This window comes from Puntigrus tetrazona, chromosome 20 (genome assembly GCF_018831695.1).
Source record: "Puntigrus tetrazona isolate hp1 chromosome 20, ASM1883169v1, whole genome shotgun sequence".
Lineage (NCBI taxonomy): Eukaryota > Metazoa > Chordata > Actinopteri > Cypriniformes > Cyprinidae > Puntigrus > Puntigrus tetrazona.
This window is the reverse complement of record NC_056718.1, coordinates 22,954,287-22,977,709: the sequence shown is the minus strand read 5'-3', so window position 1 is coordinate 22,977,709 and position 23,423 is coordinate 22,954,287. Positions and strand designations below refer to the sequence as shown.

The 23,423-nt window shown below is 37.0% G+C and overlaps 1 protein-coding gene across 22 annotated transcripts in view; it reads left to right on the top strand.

Moving 5' to 3' along the window:
- The window catches only part of afdna (afadin, adherens junction formation factor a), a 102,075-nt gene that overhangs the window by 42,029 nt on the left and 36,623 nt on the right, over nucleotides 1–23,423 (top strand). For 12 of the 22 annotated variants that reach the window (XM_043220622.1, XM_043220621.1, XM_043220619.1 and 9 more), the window contains exons 3-19: nucleotides 817–929; nucleotides 3,850–4,010; nucleotides 4,186–4,346; nucleotides 5,562–5,719; nucleotides 7,139–7,232; nucleotides 7,747–7,881; nucleotides 9,671–9,712; nucleotides 11,177–11,271; nucleotides 11,346–11,599; nucleotides 15,573–15,642; nucleotides 15,721–15,824; nucleotides 17,054–17,109; nucleotides 18,356–18,561; nucleotides 20,800–20,820; nucleotides 21,651–21,796; nucleotides 22,556–22,650; nucleotides 23,405–23,423. The exon at nucleotides 23,405–23,423 is cut by the window's right edge and continues 247 nt beyond it. In XM_043220622.1, coding sequence (XP_043076557.1) covers nucleotides 817–929; nucleotides 3,850–4,010; nucleotides 4,186–4,346; nucleotides 5,562–5,719; nucleotides 7,139–7,232; nucleotides 7,747–7,881; nucleotides 9,671–9,712; nucleotides 11,177–11,271; nucleotides 11,346–11,599; nucleotides 15,573–15,642; nucleotides 15,721–15,824; nucleotides 17,054–17,109; nucleotides 18,356–18,561; nucleotides 20,800–20,820; nucleotides 21,651–21,796; nucleotides 22,556–22,650; nucleotides 23,405–23,423 — 1,930 coding nt within the window. The remainder of the gene's footprint in view (nucleotides 1–816; nucleotides 930–3,849; nucleotides 4,011–4,185; nucleotides 4,347–5,561; nucleotides 5,720–7,138; nucleotides 7,233–7,746; nucleotides 7,882–9,670; nucleotides 9,713–11,176; nucleotides 11,272–11,345; nucleotides 11,600–15,572; nucleotides 15,643–15,720; nucleotides 15,825–17,053; nucleotides 17,110–18,355; nucleotides 18,562–20,799; nucleotides 20,821–21,650; nucleotides 21,797–22,555; nucleotides 22,651–23,404) is intronic. The other 10 variants (XM_043220611.1, XM_043220628.1, XM_043220632.1 and 7 more) reach the window with 6 other exon arrangements.

Sequence of the window (23,423 nt, the reverse complement as noted above, 5' to 3'; positions counted from 1 at the left end):
GTAAGATTTTTGATCTTTTTAGATCTCGTTACATTTTAAAATGTAATTATCCCTATAAAGCTACATTTTTAACTCCAGTCTTTAGTGTCACGTGATCCTTCAGAAGTCTTTCTTAAATGCTGAATTGCTGCTCAATAAATGTTTTGTAGAGACTAAGATACATTTAAAAAAATTTTTTTTTTACATTTTAATGTCTTTACTGTTATTTTTGTGCTCCCTTAAATGCTCGCTTGCTGAAAAAAAAAGATGCGTTTTAGTAACACAACTGTCACATTGTTTAAGGAAAGGCATTAAGGAAAGAGTCAAAATGCAGTTCTTATGCAACAGTGCATAAAGATGCATACTTGGAGTATTTCTAGTTTGTCTTGATGCATTCGCTAGCACATTTATTATTTGCTCTTACTTTCCTTTTCTAGAAAACATTCTTTTGTATATACAGTATACAGGAAGGCCTCTTTTTTTGCTTGTTTGTAGCGCAATGAATTGGAGGTTCAAGAAGCTTTGTTGAGGTTTAGTCTTTTCAATATATGGTCAATTGAACGTGTGATTAAAACACAGAAAAGTTGACTTAACAGTTTGCAGTAGCCAAAAATATCTATTGTACGTAAAGCAGTCATTTCTTTAAACGTTTCAAACCCTCACTTTGAGTAAATGTCACTTTTAAATCAAATAGAAAAGAACGTGGTTTTGAAATTGGAGTTTGGGTTTCTTGAATCAGATCCATTTGGACTATAGCATTATTTTGGTTTCAGTCGACTCCGATTAAGGTCTGTTGAAAGATGATTTTCTGACTGGCATAATCCGTCTCTGTGACAGAAGAGAGGAAACTGGACTTGGACGAGAAACCACTGGTCGTACAGCTGAACTGGAACAAAGACGACAGAGAGGGCCGCTTCGTCCTCAAGAACGAGAACGACATCATTCCCAAGGTGAGAAAGCGTGGACCAAAAGTGAAAAAAACAAACCCGACTTGCTTTCGCAGAGCATGGTTCTGTGGTTTGTTCCGCTTGGAAGCAGAAGCTATAGTTTTACGACGATTCACCCAGGGTGTCTGTGTTTGTTCCTGTTCAGTTTTCTGCTCTTGGTTATGTTGGAACAGCTTTTTTAGTCCCCTGCTGTTCAGACGGCCCTTGAAACCATCTTCTCCGCAAGCCGACCCATTGCACGTCAGTTAAAAACCCTCTCAGGACATACAAACACACAGGCATCAGCAGACACTTAATTTCCTCGCTTAAGTGGAGCAGATCAATTTTTATTTTTTTTTTTTGTTTTACTCCATCTGCCTCTCTCTCTCTCTCTCTCTCTCTCTCTCTCTCTCTCTCTCTCTCTGTCTCTCTCTGTCTCTCTCTCTCTCTCTCTCTCTCTCTCTCTCTCTCTCTCTCTCTCTGTCTCTCTCTCTCTCTCTCTCTCTCTCTCTCTCTCTCTCTCTCTCTCTCTCTCTCTCTCTCTCTCTCTCTCTCTCTCTCTCTCTCTCTCTCTCTCTCTCTCTCTGCTCTCTCTCTCTCTCTGTCTCTCTCTCTCTCTGTCTCTCTGTCTCTCTGTCTCTCTGTCTCTCTCTCTCTCTCTCTCTCTCTCTCTCTCTCTCTCTCTCTCTCTCTCTCTCTCTCTCTCTCTCTCTCTCTCTCTCTCTCTCTCTCTCTCTCTCTCTCTCTGTCTCTCTCTCTCTCTCTCTCTCTCTCTCTCTCTCTCTCTCTCTCTCTCTCTCTCTCTCTCTCTCTCTCTCTCTCTCTCTCTCTCTCTCTCTCTCTCTCTCTCTCTCTCTCTCTCTCTCTCTCTCTCTCTCTCTCTCTCTCTCTCTCTCTCTCTCTCTCTCTGTCTCTCTCTGTCTCTCTCTGTCTCTCTGTCTCTCTCTCTCTCTCTCTCTCTCTCTCTCTCTCTCTCTCTCTCTCTCTCTCTCTCTCTCTCTCTCTCTCTCTCTCTCTCTCTCTCTCTCTCTCTCTCTCTCTCTCTCTCTCTGTCTCTCTCTCTCTCTCTCTCTCTCTCTCTCTCTCTCTCTCTCTGTCTCTCTCTCTCTCTCTCTCTCTCTCTCTCTCTCTCTCTCTCTCTCTCTCTCTCTCTCTCTCTCTCTCTCTCTCTCTCTCTCTCTCTCTCAGTGGCTCTTTCTCTCTCTCTCTCTCTCTCTCTCTCTCTCTCTCTCTCTCTCTCTCTCTCTCTCCACTTCAGTGGCTCTTAGTGTTGTGTGCAGCAAGGCTCCCCAAAGAGACATAGAATGAACCAAAGTTCAATTCGGCGTGTGGGTGGTAACTGTAATATGTTTGAGTCGTCAAAGTAAGCACTAGTGGCAGTTGTTTACGACAATAACTTGGTATGTTTGCAGGACGAGAAGATGCCAGCGTTTTATTTATGTTTTTGCCATCTTCGATTTGCAACAAAACTTCACACACAAAAAAACAACACTTTCATTTATTTGCTGCGGTTACGAAAGCTAAAACTTGTTTTAATATAAGCAAGTGTCAGAATGCATTGGTGTCATTCGCTTCCGGTTATTCAAGCTAGGACTGAGCTAAACGATCCATTATGCTGCATGATACTGGTTTCTGACCTTTATCATGTTTTACTTTTTGCTTCACTATTATACTTCAAGTTCTTTTCCTACTGCAGCTAATGAAGTCTCACACATTCAACGAAAATATTTCTTCTTTTTTGCAAAAAATGGTGAATAAGTGTCTTAATGTGCATTACTGGTATTGTTTAAGTTATCTACAGCTCGTGGTAGAATTCTTTAGAAAAGAAGCACTGTAAGATTGTAAAAAATATGAATGAATTAACGTGAGAGAAAGAATGAATGAATAAGTAGCCTATAGTAAAACTTGTTGGTTTAATTACAAAAACAACACCGTTATCACCTCATGGTGAGAAATATATAGGTTTTAGTGGCAAAGCTATTGTATTTATAAAATGAAAATTTGTGGCAATAAACGCCGGATATATGCGTTCAGACAGGTCAAATGTTCAGATATTGGATCTGTATCAGATTAAAAGCCACATTTGGAATTGGGCCAGATCGGATACGAAAAAATCAGAACTTGTGCAGCTTTGTGCGTTCACACGTGTGCAACAAATGCCGATTTCACACAGATGTGAGCTAAATTTTATTTATTTTTTTGGTGTCAGTGTAAACACGGCCCTCGAGTCAAGCGTGAAAATTGTGATTTGTGTCTGTAATTTAGGACAAATTGCTTTTATATCAACTGTCAACCAAAAATGTTCTAAAAATCCTCTGTTTAGTTGCTCTCAGCTCAACCATTTGATAATGTGGAGTTGAAGTGATGTGGTGACCTGTCCGGCCGTTCTCTTGTACAGTAACTTGTTCAGCATGCTTGAATTTGAACTCTGCTTTGGCTCCAAGTATTCACTCATAATGCAATATTTTGAAATCCCCCTGTAAATCTTTGGAGTGTTTCCTATGAGGCATTGCAAAATCACTGCTGTGTTAAGAGCTCAAGTCAAAAAAAACACATTGTTCCACATAACTTAGCCTTAAACTTTCACCCTTTTAACTTAAAATCGCTAATAATTAAATTAAATATATTAAATAAAAAATGCAGTGATGCAGAGAATTATTTAAAATGTAGAAATAATGTAAACTAGTATTATTGGATTAATAATTAATAAGAAAACTTAAATTTTAAATTATTAAAATAATTATAATAAATAATAATTAAATAATAAATCATTTTAATAATCTTTTTCCTTTTTTACATTTTTGAAATACTTTTCCACTAAGCGAAAGACATATAAACATTAAAGCAGATGCTAAGAATTCATTCTAATTTTCTAAAGACTCGTAGCCTATTCCACTTGACATCCCAATTTTTCTCAACATCTTTCTCTTGATCTCTCCACCAGAGAACACTGTCAAATGGCCCAGAGAAAGAGAAGGAGGGGGTGATCCAGAACTTCAAAAGAACACTGTCCAAAAAGGAGAAGAAGAAAGAGAAGAAGAGGGAGAAGGAGGCCTTTTCCAGAATACCAGATGGAGATGATCACACACTGAACCGCGAGGATGGGTGAGGAGTATCAACTAATTCGGCTTGTATGATAGACATGCACATAAGGGCAATAGTTGGTATTAGTAAGAAATCGTATAAAAGCATCTTTAAAACTCAGTTCGCTCCATTCAGTTTTTTGTTTCTTTTCCTAATCAATCATAAAACAACTTACTTTTGTTTTTCTTTTTGATAGGGAGAACTCCAGATTGGCGGCTGAAGTATATAAAGACATGCCGGAGACCAGTTTCACGAGGACCATTTCAAACCCCGAGGTGGTGATGAAGAGGAGAAGACAGCAGAAGCTGGAGAAGAGAATGCAAGAGTTTCGCAGCGGAGACGGTCGACCAGACTCAGGTTTGTATGCATCCTCTAATACATCAACATAACATCAACATATCAACTCCTAAGTGATTATTCAGGAGGAGGCCTTGTTATTCATTACACATGCAAAAAGCTGAGCCAATCATAATAGAGAACATTTGCATATGGAAGTCTTATGCCCATATATGGGAACTATGCAACAAAAGTGGTTCATTCAGACACGGGACACAGACACGAGCATATTAAAATAATCGTGCATATTCAGTTTTAGTGCATTATAAGAATTAAATCTATGGTCAATGAGCTTTCTGGAAGACATTTTATTGCTCTATATGTGTGTCTAGAGACCGTTTGGTGCAAGAATAGCTTAGCGTTTGTTTTTCGTGTAAAATAGGCTATGATGTCAGCAGTTTGTCTCCATGGGGCACTGAAAACTGTAATTATATAATGAGAGCACTAAACCAGAGCCCTGGCATCTCCAGTGCACTTGTTGGGACTTTCTGCCAGTGAACCACCTACTTGAATGGAAAACCATTCCAGACCTCAACACAAAACTTTATTTCGTAGCTCTGTTCACACCGACACCTAAAATAGCCTTTCTGTCCTGGACAGACACGGATATTTCGATTTTTTTTTTTTTTTCCAAGCTTATGTAATCAGGATAATAACGTATGTCTGCAGCCGAGGGTTTAGTCCAGAGGCAAATCCCTAACGTGACACAGAAAGGCTTCCAGTTACTCATCACATTCAACTCTTCCGGCAAGAGTTAAGCAGTGTGTGAACTGGTTAAAGAGGCTTAGTCGAGCATGCGGCTGGGTTTAGATCCCAGTGTGTTCTCACACCGTGTTCTGCCGTACTAATAAAATCCTTCAACCCAAATTGGACACGACCAAAATTGAGAACATAGGATGGTGTTTTACGAGATATATTTCCTGTGCTAGTGCTGGTACATTAAATCGCTCTTATTCATTTACTAGGCCATCAGTAAAGGCCTCGCCATTATATTGGCCTGCTTTTAGACTTCTCGCGCAAAGTGAACACGATCGATAATCAGCCAATTCTGATTAATTGGCCTCCGATATATCGGTCTATCACTAATCTGCATTATTCGTTTTTAACTCCCTTGCATTAACAGCCAATTTTAGTAGTCAGATATTATTTGATTAATTGGTTCCGCCGATATATCGGTCTGCAGCTAAGCTACACTGTTCGTTCTTAATTATCTTTTACTCAATCTCTCTGTTTCAGGAGGGACTCTGAGGATCTACGCCGATAGTCTGAAGCCAAACATTCCTTACAAGACCATCCTGCTCTCAACTACTGATATGGCTGACTTTGCTGTGGCCGAGGCTCTGGAGAAATATGGGCTGGAGAAGGAAAATCCCAGAGATTACTGCATCGCCCAGGTGAGGTTTAACTGAGTGTTGTCTAATGATTTCAGAGGGAAATTCAGCTCTGTCAGAAAGTGTTTTTAAAATCTGCAAGACTGATTTTAACATGTTAGAATGAAGGGATGTACAATATGTTGATAATATGTCGCGGATATTTCATATTGCATGCTCAGTTACCATAGTTTTACATTTAAATTAGATTTGCCCTCATCTAATGACGACTATTTTTTAATTGTTTTTTTTAATACTGTACCGTTATAATGATGCTTAAATTCACTTACGTAATGTATTTAATTGTAAGAAGTCTTTTTTAATTTTATAAATTTAAGGTTGAATGGTTAAATGGTGCAACAAAAGTTTAAAATACGAGTTTTTAAATTTGAGGGCGTAAAAATGTTGTACGTCCCAATGCGATTCAAATCAAATCCACTTTTATTGTCACATCACCAGACGTGCCTTGCAGGGCTCAACATGCGACCATTTAACTAAAAATAGATGTTTGCGATACGCAAAATGTATTTAGTTGCACACGTGCAATTTTAATCATTTCAATATTTAATTATTATTTACTATTTTATTAATTATGTATTTTTTGTTGTTGTTGTTATGAGTCATTTATTTAACTTTACATTTTTAGAAAGAATTTAACAGATTTTGAAATGTACATTTTGATATTGGCTTATCATTCAACGTCGACTGTAACGGCATAATTATAGCTGTATATCAGAATTGTAATATCGGTAATATCTCATAAGCATGGGGCATGTAAAATAATCATTAATCATAGACCTTTCAATTCTGTGGAAATCCGTGAAAGTTTCTCTTTAGAATACCATTTGGGTTATTAAGCCGAGTGAACGTCCCTGCCGTGTCCGGCTCTCTCCGTGGACCCCACCTCCTCCTGTGATCAAATCCAGCATATTTCATCAGGACACTGCGCGATTTATCTTCCAGATTAAAGCCAGGAGCTGACATCTGCTTCACCTCTGCTGAGAGTAATTGAATTGTGCAGTTGTAAGGTGCCCCGCCTGCACGTGTTTAGAGCTGCACTGAGAGAAAGATTGAGATATAAACGTGTGGATGAGGAGGAGAGCAGGAAGTGCTCGAGGTGGCCGGTCTAATCTGCTGTCAGCGAATGACAAACATCGCTGGTATTAAACGGACAACCTTGGGCCGTCTGCGCTGTTGCTCACCAGCTTAGTTTCTGTGGCATTGCAATACCCTCTCCCATCACTCGGGCCAGTTTTAATTACATACACAGCTCGTCCATAAAGCTGCTGTTAAATGGTGGCAGGGAGCGTGTATCTGTCACTAAAACAGGTGTTTAATGCCTGCCTGGAGTGCGCACTGTGAAATATTAGCATGCTTTGCCAAAGAAGCCAAACGTTGAATCTCTTTAGACTCCTGAAGTGTGTGCATGTTTGCTTCGTGCAGGTGATTCATGCAAATGATAAACCAGTGAAGGAGACCATACTAGACGACACAGATTGCCCTCTGCAAATCCTCAGAGACTGGACAAGCGATAAAGGTCATTTTTTTTAACGCTAATTCTAGGAAACAGTTTGGTGTTGATGTATTTTGGTTGTTTTTCTGCTCTCAAAGGCTACATTTATTTAATAAAAGTACAGCACGACCGTAATGTGAAATGTTGTGTATCTATATTGTGCTTTATATTTAAATCTATTTTTAAATATAATTTATTCCTGTAACGCAACGCTGCATTTTCAACATCCCTTACTCTAGTTCCTCCAGAAATCATTGTTATATTCTCAAGAATTACTTTTTGTTATCGGTGTTGAAAATATGCTGCCTAATATTTCTGTGAAACTTAAATTAATTTTGTTAAAAAATGTTTTTAGTACTTATTTAAAAAATTATTGACCCCAAACTTTCGAACTGTAGCATAGATGCATTTTATATTATTTCTTATTATTGTCTTAATTTTACATGCGTTTGAGTGAGTATTATAAAAGAGCCTCTCATTTCCACCATGTTATACCGCCCCCTGTTGTCTTTACTGTGCCATTATGTCCATTTTACAGAGGCCTTAGTATTCCAGCTGAAAAAGCGCCCTCCGGACTACGTTTCAAGGAAAGGACGTAAACCTGACAACAGGATGCTGCCACACGGATCCATTCCTCCCGAGAAGCTACCCTACCTTGTTGAACTGAGCCCAGGTGACACTTACACACACACACTATGACAGCACATCCTCTTTCCAGGAACTTTAGAGAAGAAGTAGTGGCCTTTGTGAGTCATCGAATACTAGCAGACACGGAGCTGTTCCTGGATCAGTCGTGTTGATCTAAACCTGCACTAGAGTTTCAGTTGCACTGATGTGACGGCTGTGAAGAGCGGCTCACCGATTGCCCGCTGACATTCACGCATGAGTAGAGCTATGGCCAACAAATGAGCTCAGTGTCTGGACCGCTGTAGAGTCCCTTAAAATGTACCTTAGTTTCAGTCGAGTTGTTTTTTTTTTTTTTTTTAGAGTTGAAACTTCACATCATCTAGATCTGACCCTCACTAATGCTGTCTCTCAGTCTAACTGCTGCTTGCGTACCGTTCCTCCCTCTGCTACGGCCACGACTAACCCTGTCACTGCGTTTATAATCAATGCTTATTAACTGCAGGAACTCTCCTGATGTGTAACGACACCGTATCTATACTGTAGGCAACCCACGTCGCATTGCAAAGACAAAAACTAAAGGCCGTCCACAATAAAAGCATTAAAGCTTTACATCACTTCTGAAAGTTTACTAGTCTGCAAATTGTAATTTATCTTTATCTCTATTGTACTGTTGGTATATAAAAAAATAGATATGTATATGTATGTTTGTACTGTGTAGAGACATAAGTATTTGAATCGTTTTAAAATAGCAATTAAATAATGTAATGTAATATAATACTAAAACTAATATATATATATATATATATATATATATATATATATATATATATATATATATATTGTATATATAATTGTATATATTTTATATTATATAATATATATTATATTATACTTTCATATTATTCAATTAAATAATGTAATGTAATATAATACTAAAACTAATATATATATATATATATATATATATATATATATATATATATATATATATTGTATTATATATATATATGTATATATATTTTATATTATATATATATATATATATATTATACTTATATATATATATATATATATTTTTATAATACTAATATATAATATATATATATATGCTATATATTTGTATATATATATATATATATATATATATATATATTTGTTTATATATATATATATATATATATATTTGTTTATATATATATATATATATATATATATATATATTTTGTTTATATATATATATATATATATATATATATATATATATATATATATATATATATATATATATATATATATATATATATATATATAGTTTTAGTATTATATTACATTACATTATTTAAATGCTATTTTTAAAACAATTCAAATACTCATTAATTTTTTTAGATAATCATACATTTTTTCATTATTTTATATTACATTATATTGTGTTTATAATAAATGAATTAAAAATAATATAAATTATATGTACTGTATTATATATTTTTGGAAATTAACAAATATACGAGTCATACCAAATCAAATCAAATATTTTTCGATATTTGTCATGATGCGACGTGCTGTTGACCGGTGTAGATATGGGGTAGAATTGGTCATGAGGGTTCTGAGTCTGGGGAAATTGAGATTTGATTGACATATTCACTCCTCTCTGGAGTGTGTGTCCGCTGACAGACTGACCACTTGCTCATGGCGCTTTTTTCTCTTTCTTGCTGCGTTTGGTACTCTTTGGCGTTTCCTCTCTGTGTATCTCTCTGTCTGGCGTGTTGTTGGCGTGTGTCGGTGTGTGTCCCGCCGTTCTGTCTGCTCCTGGCTCCTGTGCATGCGTCCCGTCCTAGGGCGAGGGAGTCACTATGCCTACTACTACCGCCATCATGAAGGTAACACAAACCAGCCTGCACCTCCCACCCTCCCTCCCCCAGCTCTACCTCCCTCTCTCTCACACACACACACACACACACACACACACACACACACACACACACACACTCACTCACTCACTCACTCACTCACTCACTCACTCACTCACTCACTCACTCACTCACTCAGAAACAGAAACCATAAAACACTTCTGCAAAATTAAAACTGACCTATTAGCTTTTTTGTGAACTAAAAGCAATGTGCGCGGTAATGTAGCCAAATTGTTGGCACAGGATGAGATGGATGTGGTATTATCTGGTGAAGCATTTAGTTTTATAGCACATTGTTCCTTGTGTCGGTACAAAGTTCCCAGCATTGAACCACTTAAACTCTTATGTAAGTGTTATGGTATTATTTACAATGTATTTATGGTAAGAAATCCTTGCCTAAAAGTCAAAATGAACTCTATTTACTTCTTTAATGCACGTTCCTGGTTACATTGTAAAATCAAACAAACAAAAAAAACTTCCTCATGTTTTAAGACGTATTTCCCTCTCTCACTGTTCATGCTTTGCATTTTGCTTACAACTCCTAATTGCCAGTCATCTCACTAATCTAAGAATTATAATACAAACCTAACCGTCCCATCATCATTTATAACCAAGGATTTCTCAGAAAAGTTCATCGTTTTTTTAGCAAGTTTCCAGAATTCTGATCAAGTTTCTTTTTCCCATAATAGAAAAAAATACATTTGCACCGTATTCATTGAATGTACTTAAAGATTATCAGTAAGAATGTGTCATGAGGGTCAACTAGTAGACTTAACTAGTTTGGAGACAGTAAGAGTATTTTTTTCCTTTTTAATGTTTTTGAAAGAAGCAAAGCTACATATGTTTGATCAAAAATACAAACAGAAATACTGTATTATATTACTTTTGTATTTTTGTTTATTTTTTATTTTTTTATTTTATTTTTTTTTAAGTATTTTCTAAAAAGTACTTTATTTATTTAAAAATTTTTTGTGGCAACCGTGATTTTTTTTTTATTTTATTTTTTTTTTTTGGACATGTAAAAATAATTACATTTAACCTCTTTCATTCTTTTATAATATTAAAGCTGTCTCTTTTGATCTTTTTAATGTGTTGTTGCTAAATAGAATATTATTATTTTTTTAATTTTTTTTTTGAACAGTGGTGTATTTTTAGTGGCAGTGCTTTAATTAGTATACTGCACAACCCTGGAAAACCCCCTCGGAGGAGTTGCGTCTTTAAGTTCAGGAGCGAAAACAGCCTAATTACACAGTAGTTTGGTTAGCCCATTGACTAGATAAATTTAGAAACACGTATTTTTGCATGTTCTTAATTACACGGCCTTAAGCACAGAAGTGACGCTCAGGGGCACATGCTTTTGTTTTGAATTCTGCGTGAGCGAAACGCGGACGAATGCAAATGTGCGCGTCTCACTGCCCTGTGGCTGCTCTGCAGATGGGTCAGACTCCCGGGATAAACCCAAACTTTACCGACTACAGCACAGCGTGACTGAGGTCGGATCTGACCGGAGTGAAGATGGTAACATCCAGGTAAGAAAAAAGCATAAATGACAGCGCTTCGCAACATCGAATGGGTAAAAACGCCCGATTTTTTCACGCCGCAGCTGTTTGGGCCTGGGATTCTGCCTCACCACTGTGACCTGATGCATGCGGACGGGCTGGTGACCGTGACCCCTGTCAGTTTGGACGCCGAGACGTTCGTGGATGGACAGAGGATCTCCGACACTACGGTTCTGCGCAGCGGCGTGACGGTCCAGTTCGGAGCCACTCACGTCTTCAAATTCGTAGACCCCAGCTATGACCACAGCATGTCCAAAAGAGACCCAGGGCCCATGATGAAGGCCAGGCACAAATCGGGGTGAGTCATTTCTTCACTCAATAGCAAATATGATCTGATAAGAATCACATTGAGTGTGCCTCGAAAGATATGTACTCATACAATTGTCCGATCCTTTATTGACTAGCTGTGGCAGCGCTGCACAATGAACCGTCTGTTGTTCTGTGTAACATTAGACACCGTGATGGGGAAGCGTCTTTGAAAACTATAGCTTGCCAAGCCACTTTTTAAAAAAAAAAAGCTTAGCTTTATTTAAAGCTACTAACAAGAAGTAGCTAAATGCATAGATGCATAATATCTATAAAAAAGGATCTTAGCTAGGATGAGAGCATGAGAATGAACAGGTGAATGGATACTTAATACAGCCAACAACAAAAATAAACTATATTTTCTACATCTGAATCAAAAACATGCTGAACAGCCATGTTTAACTGTAAAAATTATTAGTGCATTTTAACTATATATATGTATATGTATATGTGTATATATATGTATATGTGTATATATATGTATATGTGTATATATATTTATATGTGTGTATGTATATGTGTGTATATATATATGTGTGTGTGTGTGTGTGTGTGTGTGTGTGTGTGTGTGTATACACACACACACACATATATACACACACACTCACACACATACACACATATATACATGTGTGAATATATGTGCGTGTGTGTGTACAGTATATATATTTTACATATTTGCATGTGTATATACATTTATTTACATACAGATTTTTTTAATATAGTATGATTATATTTAGTATGTAAACATTTCTTGAATGTATACATGCATCTGTTTCTATTAATATATGCCTAATAAATACACACCGCATACATGCATTAATCATGTAAACACAAACTTTTATTTTGGATGCGATCAATCGTGATTAATCGTTTGACATTGTGTAAAACACATCTGACTTCTACAGGTAATGGAATGAATTGGTGAATCATCATTTGTACGATTAACTTTCCAATATTACATTTAAGGACACGTTAGGCAAGCATGATTGTTGTCACCTTTTTTTAAGTATTAAAAACCAAAAAAAACTTTTGCTGATGTGATGTTTTGAACCTGTGGAGCCTATAGATGGCGGTATTTCGAGGTTTTCTGGTTCGTTTGTTCCTGCGTTATGATTCGTGTGTGTGCGTGTAACTCCGAACGACCAGCACGAGTTGTGTTATGGGATGCTCTGCTGCCATGGCAACAGAAGTTTCTCAGCTTTCTTGTGTATTTTCTCAGCAGTGACCGTCCTGTCAGATGTTTAGTGTTAGACGCAGCCTTTACTGTGCGAGAGATTGGAAAAGAGGCAGGGTGAGTGACGGGGAGAGGGTGAGCGCGAGGTTATGCTGGCCACAGACTCTATAATCTGATCAGCGTGGGTTGGAGAGGGGAGTGTCCCAGTGTCGTTTCAGAGAGAAACCGTGTGTTTGAGAAAGGGTGGAGTGTAGTGACGCTCCCACCACACACACACACACACACACACACACACACACACACACACTTTACCGTACTCCGCTGTTAAACATATCAGAGAGGAGCGTAGAGCTGTCCTGGTGAGTCCATCCACATTTTCCACGTGTTTCTTAGAGCATAAACGCTCCACTGGAGTTATCGGTTGTCTGTGGAGAGTTGTTGAGCTTGTTTGTTTACTGTAAACTTTGCTTTTGATATTTATAGCAGTGCGTTTTGTTTATCTAATCATAACATGCTACTTGTAACATGTTGTTTGAGCTTTAATTAAACATTTAGGGTTGTTCAGAAACCTCCTGTGTTTAATTAATGTGTTTGTGTTTGTGTGTGTGTGTGTGTGCCTTGTCTGTTATTATGGGCAGTCGTCATATATGGAGGAGACGCTGTTATTTATATCCATAACATTTAACAGGCTGGACATTGTAGTGACTGTATGCCATGATTGCTGACATGTATCTAACTGCATCTGAAATATTTATGTCCTTGTAGAATATTTATTTTAAGTGGACTTAAATAAATTGGTAAATGTGTGTGTGTGTGTGTGTGTGTGTGTGTGCACGCGTGCATGCTTTTGACACTTGAGGGCACAAGTTTGTATAATGATATGGGTATGACTTACGAGGACATTACCTCATGTGCCCATTTTTCTAAATGCTTATAAAACGTATAGAATGAGTGTTCAAATGAATAGCATTTTTTTTTTAAACAAATGTTTTTTGTAACATTACACATTTCTTTATCGTAACTTGTGAAGAAATCGATCCTTTATAAATATTAATATTAAAGTTTTAAAATTTCTTTTAAAAAAATCCCCAAATTATAATACGTAAAACTATATTATAGGCCTAATATGTAATATTATATATATATAATATAATGACAGACAGACGACTGTTTATGTTTGTGTGAAAAGTGGGAAAAAACATTTGCATAGCCTCAGGATACGGAAAAAAGATGGTACAGTTTATTGATTGTGTTCATTTCAAGGCGTCGGAACAGTCCACCCCATCCTCATTTTAATATTTTATTCTTATTTTTATTATGACTTTGTTAGAACGTGTGCGCTGTCTCGTTTAGCTGTTTTATAAAGCTCTTCTAGAATTGAATTCCTTTTTCATGATTTGGGTTTCTGAGTTTTTTGTTTTTGCACAAATTTTTAATGCAAAGTAATCCCATGTGCATCTAGTTGGCGCATGTGAATGTGCAGTAATTAAATCTGCGTTCATCTCAGGCCGTTTTTCCCGTAATGTCTAGGTTCAATTAGGTTCATTTCCTGCCTCAATTTGATGTAAAAACATGTGTCTTTGTGAACGTGTTTGTGGCGGTAAGCAGAATCTCTAATCTGATGTTCTGCTGGATTACAGCGCTGCTCATTCCAGGACATGGACGCTTACCGACGGCGAGGATCAGACAAGGGCTCAGTCCCTGTAATATCTGATTTTACTGATTAGTTATGTGGAAACATGAAGGCTAGATGGCATGTTTAGTTACATAAAGCAAAATCCTATATATGCTACTTTTCAAAAGTTTGGGGCTGGTATAACTTTTTTTTAAATCCAATCATCAAGGCTTTTTTGGTTAATTATATTTTTAAATGTTATTTATTCTTGTGATGGCAAAGCATATTTTTTTTCCTGAAATTATTCCGATTTGATTGCTTTAGCATTAATAGCGCAGTAGAGGAGTCTGTAACCATAGGAGTAGGACAGCTGTGTTATCTGCGTGTCAGAGAAAGTGAGAAAGTTAAAGAAAAAAACGAATTCAGAGCAGGACATGTTTTGTGGGCGCCAGTGTCACTTGTTGCATTAATGCATCACAATGCTGGCTGTTTTTGTGGCTTAATAGAATCAAAACTCATTACTTGTACCGTTTACAGTTACGTAACGAGAAGCTGTTTCGGCAATGATGCCAGGCTTAATTTATTATCAGTATAATCATATCTTTTGGTTTATGTCCATCAGGTTCCACAAAATCTACTGTACGTTTCATTCGGAAAGTATTTAACTCACTGGTTTATCCAAAATGGATATTGCACCATGTTTCTAGCTGGAAATGTAATGAATGTGGAAATGTTTGGACGTACTGCAGTGTAGATGATACCTGAATATAGTCTCTATTTCTAAACTCAAAGAGCTGGAAACAGCTGTTGAACATGGTAGCATTTTTGGGTAATTTTGTTCAAACTACTGCACGGGTGTATCTTTAGGCTTTTTAGGGTTGCGCTTATTCATTTAGCCTGGTTAGTATGCCAGCGTGTTATTGATTGTCTCCGGTGCTCATAAACACACACAAATGCATCCGGGTGTTCGTGAGGCTGTGGGCCGCTGCTTTTGTTTGACTTTCCATTCAGCTCAGGTTTTATGTAATTGTGTGTTTTAGAGCGTATGCAGGTGGTTTATATTGTGTGTCTGTTTGTTTGGCCACTGACGCCGTTTACTTCCTTGTCATCTGCTGAAATGATTATAACCCCCTCCCTGCTTTTTTTTTTTTTTTGTGTTTCTCCGTGTCTCAGAAGTGTCCCGGAGACGACCTTTGACCTTCACGGAGACATCCACAGCGGCTCCGCTCTCCCTACCAGCAAGGTGCCAGATCTGCCTGCGTCTGTGCATGTGTTTGTATGTGCTGTGATGGATCTCTGATGGGATATTTGGTGCTTTCAGAGCTCAGGGAAGCTGGAGATGGAGCGCTCTGGAAACAGTGAAAGAGGCCTGGTGAAACCCATGATTAGAGGAGAACAGCAGGACTTTAACAAACATGACGGAAGGTAGGAATTGTGCTGACTTTGTGTGTTTAATTATCATTGTTTTTTTTTTTTTCTGAAAAACGTCAGTTCTTGACATACACATGATGAGATTTGAGGCCATCAAAAATTTCAAATGTTTAATTGCCATTAATTCCATACACTTCAGAAAGTAAACAAGATTATATTTGTATTTGTTTTTTGGTTCGATACATGATTTTTGTTAAGTCTTAACTTTTTTTGACCCATCAGCCTTTAGTGTTCTGAGAATTTTTTCTGTGTGTGTGTGTGTGTGTGTGTGTGTGTGTGTCAAACAATTAATCGCTATTAATTGCATCCATAATAAAGTGTTTTGTTTACAATATATACATGTGTGTACAGTATATATTTATTATGTGTGCATTTATATATACATATATTTATATATTTAATAAAAATGTGTTGCATTTAAATAATAAATGTATTTATATATGATATAAATTATATTAATATATTCACTTAAATACATGTAATTATGTATGCGTGTTTCTTTATACATAATACATATACACAGTACACACAGTATATATTTTGTAAACAAAAACCTAATTTTGGATGCTATTAATCATGGGTTATATATATGATTTTATTATTTGTATCATTATTATTATTACTACTACTATTAAAATAACATAAAATATTTTACATTTTTATTTTTTGTATTTTTATTTGAATATTAAAGTAAAAAAAATATATAATTTTTGTTCTAATTTAAGTAAATAGTACTAGCCTTACATTTATTATTGTGATTTTTATTTATTTATTATTTTCTTGCTCCTAAAAAATTAATTCAGAGTTCTGTGCATTTTCCTACATTAGAAAATGTGCAAAACAATTATTTAGTTAATGGCACAGAAATCAATGCCGTGTTAGATGCATTCTCTGTTCAGAAGCAGCAGGTTTTGTGCCGTCAGCGAGGGTCTCTATGGAGTCAGCGCCACGTACAGGTCCTCTATATGTAACCTAACACCTTTTCCTCTGTCTGAACCTGAGACACCTGAGCCCCGCCGCTCACCTGGCTTCGTTCTTGTCATAAATAATCCAGTGGAGATGAGACAGCTCGTTCAAACGCGCACGGCACGGTTTGGCATCTGTGACAGGATGTTGTACGGCAGGACAGGAGCGGGGTCTCTGGAGCGGTGGGCGTCTGTAGACAGCGGTGTCAATTTGTCCTATCTCAACTGGTTCATCGAGCAACAATTCTTTCCCCGCAGGTCCCAGGATGGCCCAGAACTCACTCTGCCGGCCAGCATCGAGTTCAGGGAAAACTGTGAGTACCACATCCATGTGCTAAGCAAAACCAATTGATCTGTGCTGGTTTAATTTCAGTGGTCTCATCTGAACTGGGTCATGCGATTTGCCCGGCGTGCGGCAGCTTTTTAACATTTTTTTTTTTTTCATGTTTTGTCATCTGCTTTTGTTGCAGACACAACATATTATTTCCACTTGACCTGGTTGATGTAGTTTCTTTCTTTGGCTTTGCCGGTTATAAAGCGAAACAGACAGCTAATTATACAAATCACGAATGGCTTGCTGCCTCGTGGATAGATTGATGGAAAGTATTGATGACCGCTAGAAAACCATCATCATCAAGTCAGTTCAAGATGAATTCTGTTGGAATTTATCTCATTTTGTTTGTCGAAACTATATGAGTATGAATAAAAGTATGAATTATGGTAGAATATGTAATTGTCCCACCGTGCCATTAGGTGGCAGAAGCGAGTATTATGACAGATGCCAGAAATGTCTTCCTTTTTTTTTTCTTTTTTTTCATATCACAACCCAGAGCAGATAATCACCTCCTATATGATTATTACAGTTTTCATATTTAGCTCAAAGCATCGCAAAATGTTTTTACTTTTAAAAATGTTATGTTACGAGTGCTACGTCGTGACAGTCATGTTTTGTGTTATCATGTGATTATGGGTATGCAGCATTATGAAATGTGTTTTATGTTATTTTTATTGCTGTTAAACAGTTAATCTCAATTAATTTCATTTATTCGTACTGTGTTTTTCCCATGTGTATACAACGCATACAGTATATTTTTTTAATCCTTTTCAAGTATATACGTTTATATTTATATTCTTCTCTTATATATTATATATTAATATTTTTCATATATAAATATACTTTTCTTATATATACGTGCATGTGTATATGTATATACATAATAAATATAAATCATATACACTAAAAAAATATAATATATATATATATATATATATATATATATATATATATATATTTTAATTTCAGTTTTCAAATTTGATATGATTGACCAGCTTTTCAAACATCATACTTAAATGAATTATATTGGAAAGAGCTATTATACTACAGCAGATGTTTCGGCATGCTTTTTATTGTTGGTTATAATATCACATGTAATATTATGTGGAGTTTACAGCTCGGGTGCATGCATGTGCACTTTTAATGATAAAATAAATCTGCATCCGACCTTCTCGGTCCATCCTAATTAAATCTCTCTCTGCTTCCCAACCCCCTTCTCTCTATAGCCGAGGATGCCTTCCTGTCCGCCATCATTAACTACACCAACAGCTCAACAGTGCACTTCAAGCTGTCTCCCACCTATGTGCTGTACATGACCTGCCGCTACGTCATGTCCAGCCAGTACCGGCCCGACATCAGCCCCTCCGAGCGAACGCACAAGGTCATTGCCATTGTCAACAAGATGGTGAGCATGATGGAAGGAGTTATCCAGGTGGGTTACTAGAATAATCTTTCGATAGTAATTATTGATCAGAATGTTTACCTGCAGTGGATGTTGTTATTTTAATATATTATAACCAGAATGTTTATACTTCAGACATGCCGCTGTAGCTGATGTAGAGATTTGTCTGAAGTTACGTTATACATGCTTTTGTAGTTGTAGTGTTAAAGCTCGTTTCACTCTGCTTTCATCGATTTGGGTCATTGCCTCAGCCAACAGTGCTTAAACTACTGCACTCAGTGCTCAGTGTTTCCCCCGTGTTTGTTTGTATGTGTGTGTGTGTGTGTGTGTGTGTGTGTGTGTGTGTGTCTGTGCATTGTTTAACCTGATTCATGCACCGTATTTTCCCAGAAGTGCTTGGTTCAACAACTTCTGATTATTACCAAATTGCCATACAAAATTAGAACAACATTTTTCTCTTGCAGTACAAAATTTTCTTGTTGCTTCTGAAAGGAGAAGTGCTTATATATGCATTACTGTTTAAAGGTTTGGGGTCGGCAAGATTTATTTATTTTTTTATTTTTTTATTTATTTTTTGAAAAGTTTCTTGTTCTCAACAAGGTTAGAAAAATTCAATAAAACAATATAAATGAAAGCATAAGATATAATTAAAAATGTATGTTTCCTAATACAGTGTTTTAAAATGTAATATAGCCTTTAGAAATCCTTCAGAAAATATTAAATAACAGTTTTTATTATCAATGTTGATGGCACTTGTGTTTAAGACATTAGTTTTTTTCTTTTTTTTTTAGATTCTTTGATCAATAGAAAAGTTCAAAATCTTTTGTGACATTATAAACGTCTTTTGCTTAATGTTTAATGCATCGCTGCTGAATAAAAGTATTCAGTTCCTTCAACGAAAAAATAAATCGTACCGATTCCAAACGCTTCTTGCAAAATAGACTGATTATGAGTGCGTGAATCGTGAACAAATTAGGAGCAGAGACAAATTCTACAGTGAAATCTCTCATTAACATGGACTAGAATTGTTGCTCATTTGCATAAAAACACATTTTTCTCGACTGTAAATCACTGCGAACAGCCTCATTGGATCTCCTGCGTTCACTTCTATCATTTGCTCACCACAAATAACTACGTGAACGCCTCTTTACAGTTCAGAAATGAGGTCCATATGCTGTCTGTTTATTTATCTTATTTGGTCAGGGCCTGTGGGTTTTGAGTGGCCCACCCGGGTGTTTAAACTGTATATCTCATAGTCGGACAGCAACGTTCAAATGCAAATAGATTTTTAATAGATTTACCATTTTCTGACTAACTGTTACAAGACTTTAGAGGCAGAAAACAGACTGTGCTTATATGAATGGATAGCTCTTAAAAAAACCAACCAAACAAAAAAAAAAAACACAGCATTAGTATCATAACGCATTTAAAGGTTGATTATCTTTAGCCTCACAAGTTTAAAGACCTACACTTATAAAACGAAAAGCATAATCTCAGAAAGAGAGGGAATTAATTTAAAGCTTGGTAGCCAGAGATTAGGATATTTTGAATAATTGTTTTTTTGTTATTTGAAGTAACTTTATATCTACTCCAATGGAAATGTTTATCTGACTTATCATTAGTAGTCTTAAAATCGGTTTTATTTTAAAACAGAAATAACTTTAATTTGCTGTTTGTTATTACTAGTCATTATTATGGACGCAAAGTTTTTTTTTTTACACTTTTGTTATTGTTAAAAATAACTTTTTTTTTAATTAGTTTCGAGTTCTTACAAAGGCTGCATTATTTGATCAAAAATACAGTAAACAGTAATACTATTCAAGTTTAACGGAACTGCTTTATGATTTATATGATCGTTATGTATTACAGTAATGCATAGCTGAATTTTTTGCATCATTTCTTCGGTCTTCAGAGTCACACAACCCTACAGAATTAATTTTAATATGCTGATGTGGTGCTAAATAAAAAAAGTGGCCTGTAAAAATCCTGCTCTGCGGCACAGAAAAACAGCTGTATCTTTACACTGCAGCATTAATTATAAAATCGAGTGAAACCGCTGTAGATGACTCGGACGTCCCGCGTGACAGTGAGCACGAGATGATGATGATGATGATGATGTGACCTGTCCTGTGTGAGCTTGTATGTCTATGTGTTTACATGCCTGTGTATTCTGTCCATGCCATGGCTGTTGTTGACAGTCTCTCTCTCTGTCCTGTCGGATGTCTGTCCCCTTCCCCCCTCTTCCCCCCACACCTACTATCTCTACAGGAGATTGCTGAAGGTGATCAGGTAGGAGTTCGCACTGCTAGGGAGGCGTCTCATTCTTCCTGTTTCTCTCTCTCTCCCTCTCTCTCTCTCTCTCTCTCTCTTCTATCTGTAGCCTTGGCTCCGTCTTCCATGCCTCTTTTATCCCCCATAACAGAAAGCAAACAACCCAAGCCAACTAAGTAATCCCTCCTCCTACAGCTGGACGCAATCGTTCATAACCCCTCATTACGACTCAACCTGGACCATGTGATACTAAAAAAACGAACAAACAAAAAACTGATTGCGGCAACATTTTAATTGTGGCATCTTCCATTTTTGACCTCTGCTTACTGCACTTCAGTGTGGATGAGAGACTACCCCATGTTCTTTTGCTTTGTTTGGAAACTTTTAATTTCCTTTTCATTTGACTTCCATGTCTGTGGTTAACATCATTGTTCTTATGGATGCGTCCTGTGGCCAGTATGGCGTATTCGGGAGGGTCAGGGCGGGGGGGTTGCTGTCGTCGTCACGTGGGATAGACGTGTGCAGGTATACACAGAGGTCCGGTTCGCTTCGGGGCCGTGTGTATCCCTTCTCTGGTGTTGCAGGGATGCGGGATCCAGAGCAACCAGTCACCGCAACCTCCCAGTCAGTCGTGGCTAGCTTGAGCTAACTCTTAACACGTGAATGATTTCTAATCTGTCTGGACGCGGTGACTGGTTGTCGGAGGCCGGGAGGGTTGGACAGAGGCACATGTCTATCCCGGGAGTGCTACTCAGTGCTTCTCATGGCTGTAACTCTTTTCCTTGTTGTTTGTACGTCAGATGGTTTTGCTTTAGCTGAATGTAACGGCCCGTCTCTGTGCATTACAGAAACAGAAGAACATCGCCGGGGCTCTGGCCTTTTGGATGGCTAACGCTTCAGAGCTGCTGAACTTCATCAAGCAGGACAAGGATCTGAGTCGCATCACGCTAGATGCCCAGGATGTCCTCGCTCACCTGGTTCAGATGGCTTTTAAGTGAGTGTTTGCATGCATGTCAATATTTACACTAAAAAACATGTGTTAAAATGTTTCAAAATTAAGTGAGCTGCCATCCTGTAAAGCAATGATTAATCGTGATTAATTGCATCCAATAAATAAAAGTAATTTAAAATTTAAATTTATTTAATTAAAAAAATATATATATATACACACACATATATATATATATACACAAACACATATATATATATATATATACACACACACATATATATATTTGTGTATGTAAAATATAAAATGTCATAAATTGTTGTAAAATAAACGTATTAAAAATAATTACTGTAAATAAAAAGCAAATATGACGTTGAAATGTTTTATTCTAGTGAAAACAATCCATTTAATTGTAATTGATCATTACATAAGTTAATTGCAATTGGTCAATTACAAAAGCGATTTGTTAAATAAGGTCATACTGTGTTTCTGTAACCATTATCAGGCGGCAGGATGTGCTGAATGTAAGGAATGTTCTGGCCCTGTCTTGTATTGGCTGAGTTGTATTTGGGTGTATGAGAGAGAGTTACGTTCCCGGGGCCGGTTTTCAGCACAAACAATGTGGTCGGAGCGCCTCCGTTTCCTTTAAGCACTGGAATGACCAGCTGAAACAACTGCGCTTTTGTGCGGGTCGTGCGGTTTGCAAAGCAGCCAGGTCTTAGATTTACTGCGGGATTCTTCAGGAAGTTCCTTTAGGCCCTTGACGGTGGATGTATGGACGCTGAATAATGTGTATTCCTGCAGATACCTGGTGCACTGCCTGCAGTCGGATCTGAATAACTACATGCCGGCTTTCCTGGAAGATCCTGATGAACAGAACCCACAGAGGCCCAAAATAGGTGAGCAGAGACCCAGTCTCATGCTTTCAGATGCAAATCGGCTTCATTTATATAGCAGTTTAGATAGAAATGGTTAGTGTAAATAGCAGCTATAATACACTGAGAAATTACAGAATCATTTATGCAAGCTTCTTCATATATGAGACAAAATTCTCCCATGTAAAGGAGCTGTTTTTGGTCATGCATAAAGATGGTGGATTTTGTTAAAAGTTAGGATCGCCACTGAAATAGTTTTATGGGACCACCTAGTGGTGGTTTTTGACACTAAGCAGCAGGTATATTCCACCCAAAGCAGTGATAACTTTTAGTTCCTTTACACAATCTTAAATCAACTTAAACGCTTTGTTGTCTTGGTCATTGCAGAATGTAAAGTAGTCTTAACAAGACAAGTTTTTTCAACTAAATGAAAATGACAAATAGACAAACATGCCCTTTTGACTAGAGCACGATCAACAACAGAATACGCTGAAATCAACCACAACCATGCAAAACATCTTAAGAAATATAGTAGCACTTTCAGTTCTCAGTGTTTTCTAAACCTTTTGACAAGGAACAACGCGATGCATATCCGTGACCAACCACAAAAAAACATGCATTTTAAATCATTTCAGCCTTTTGTGTATAAATCCGTTCCAGTTAATAGCGGTAGTTCCTAACATTGCACCATTATAATCACAAGTAAAGTAAATAAAGGAGTGATGGTGTTGTTTCTGTTTATGTTGCATTTAAGGCTCTGACTTTCCTCTTTCCGCAGAGGACGTTCTGCACACGCT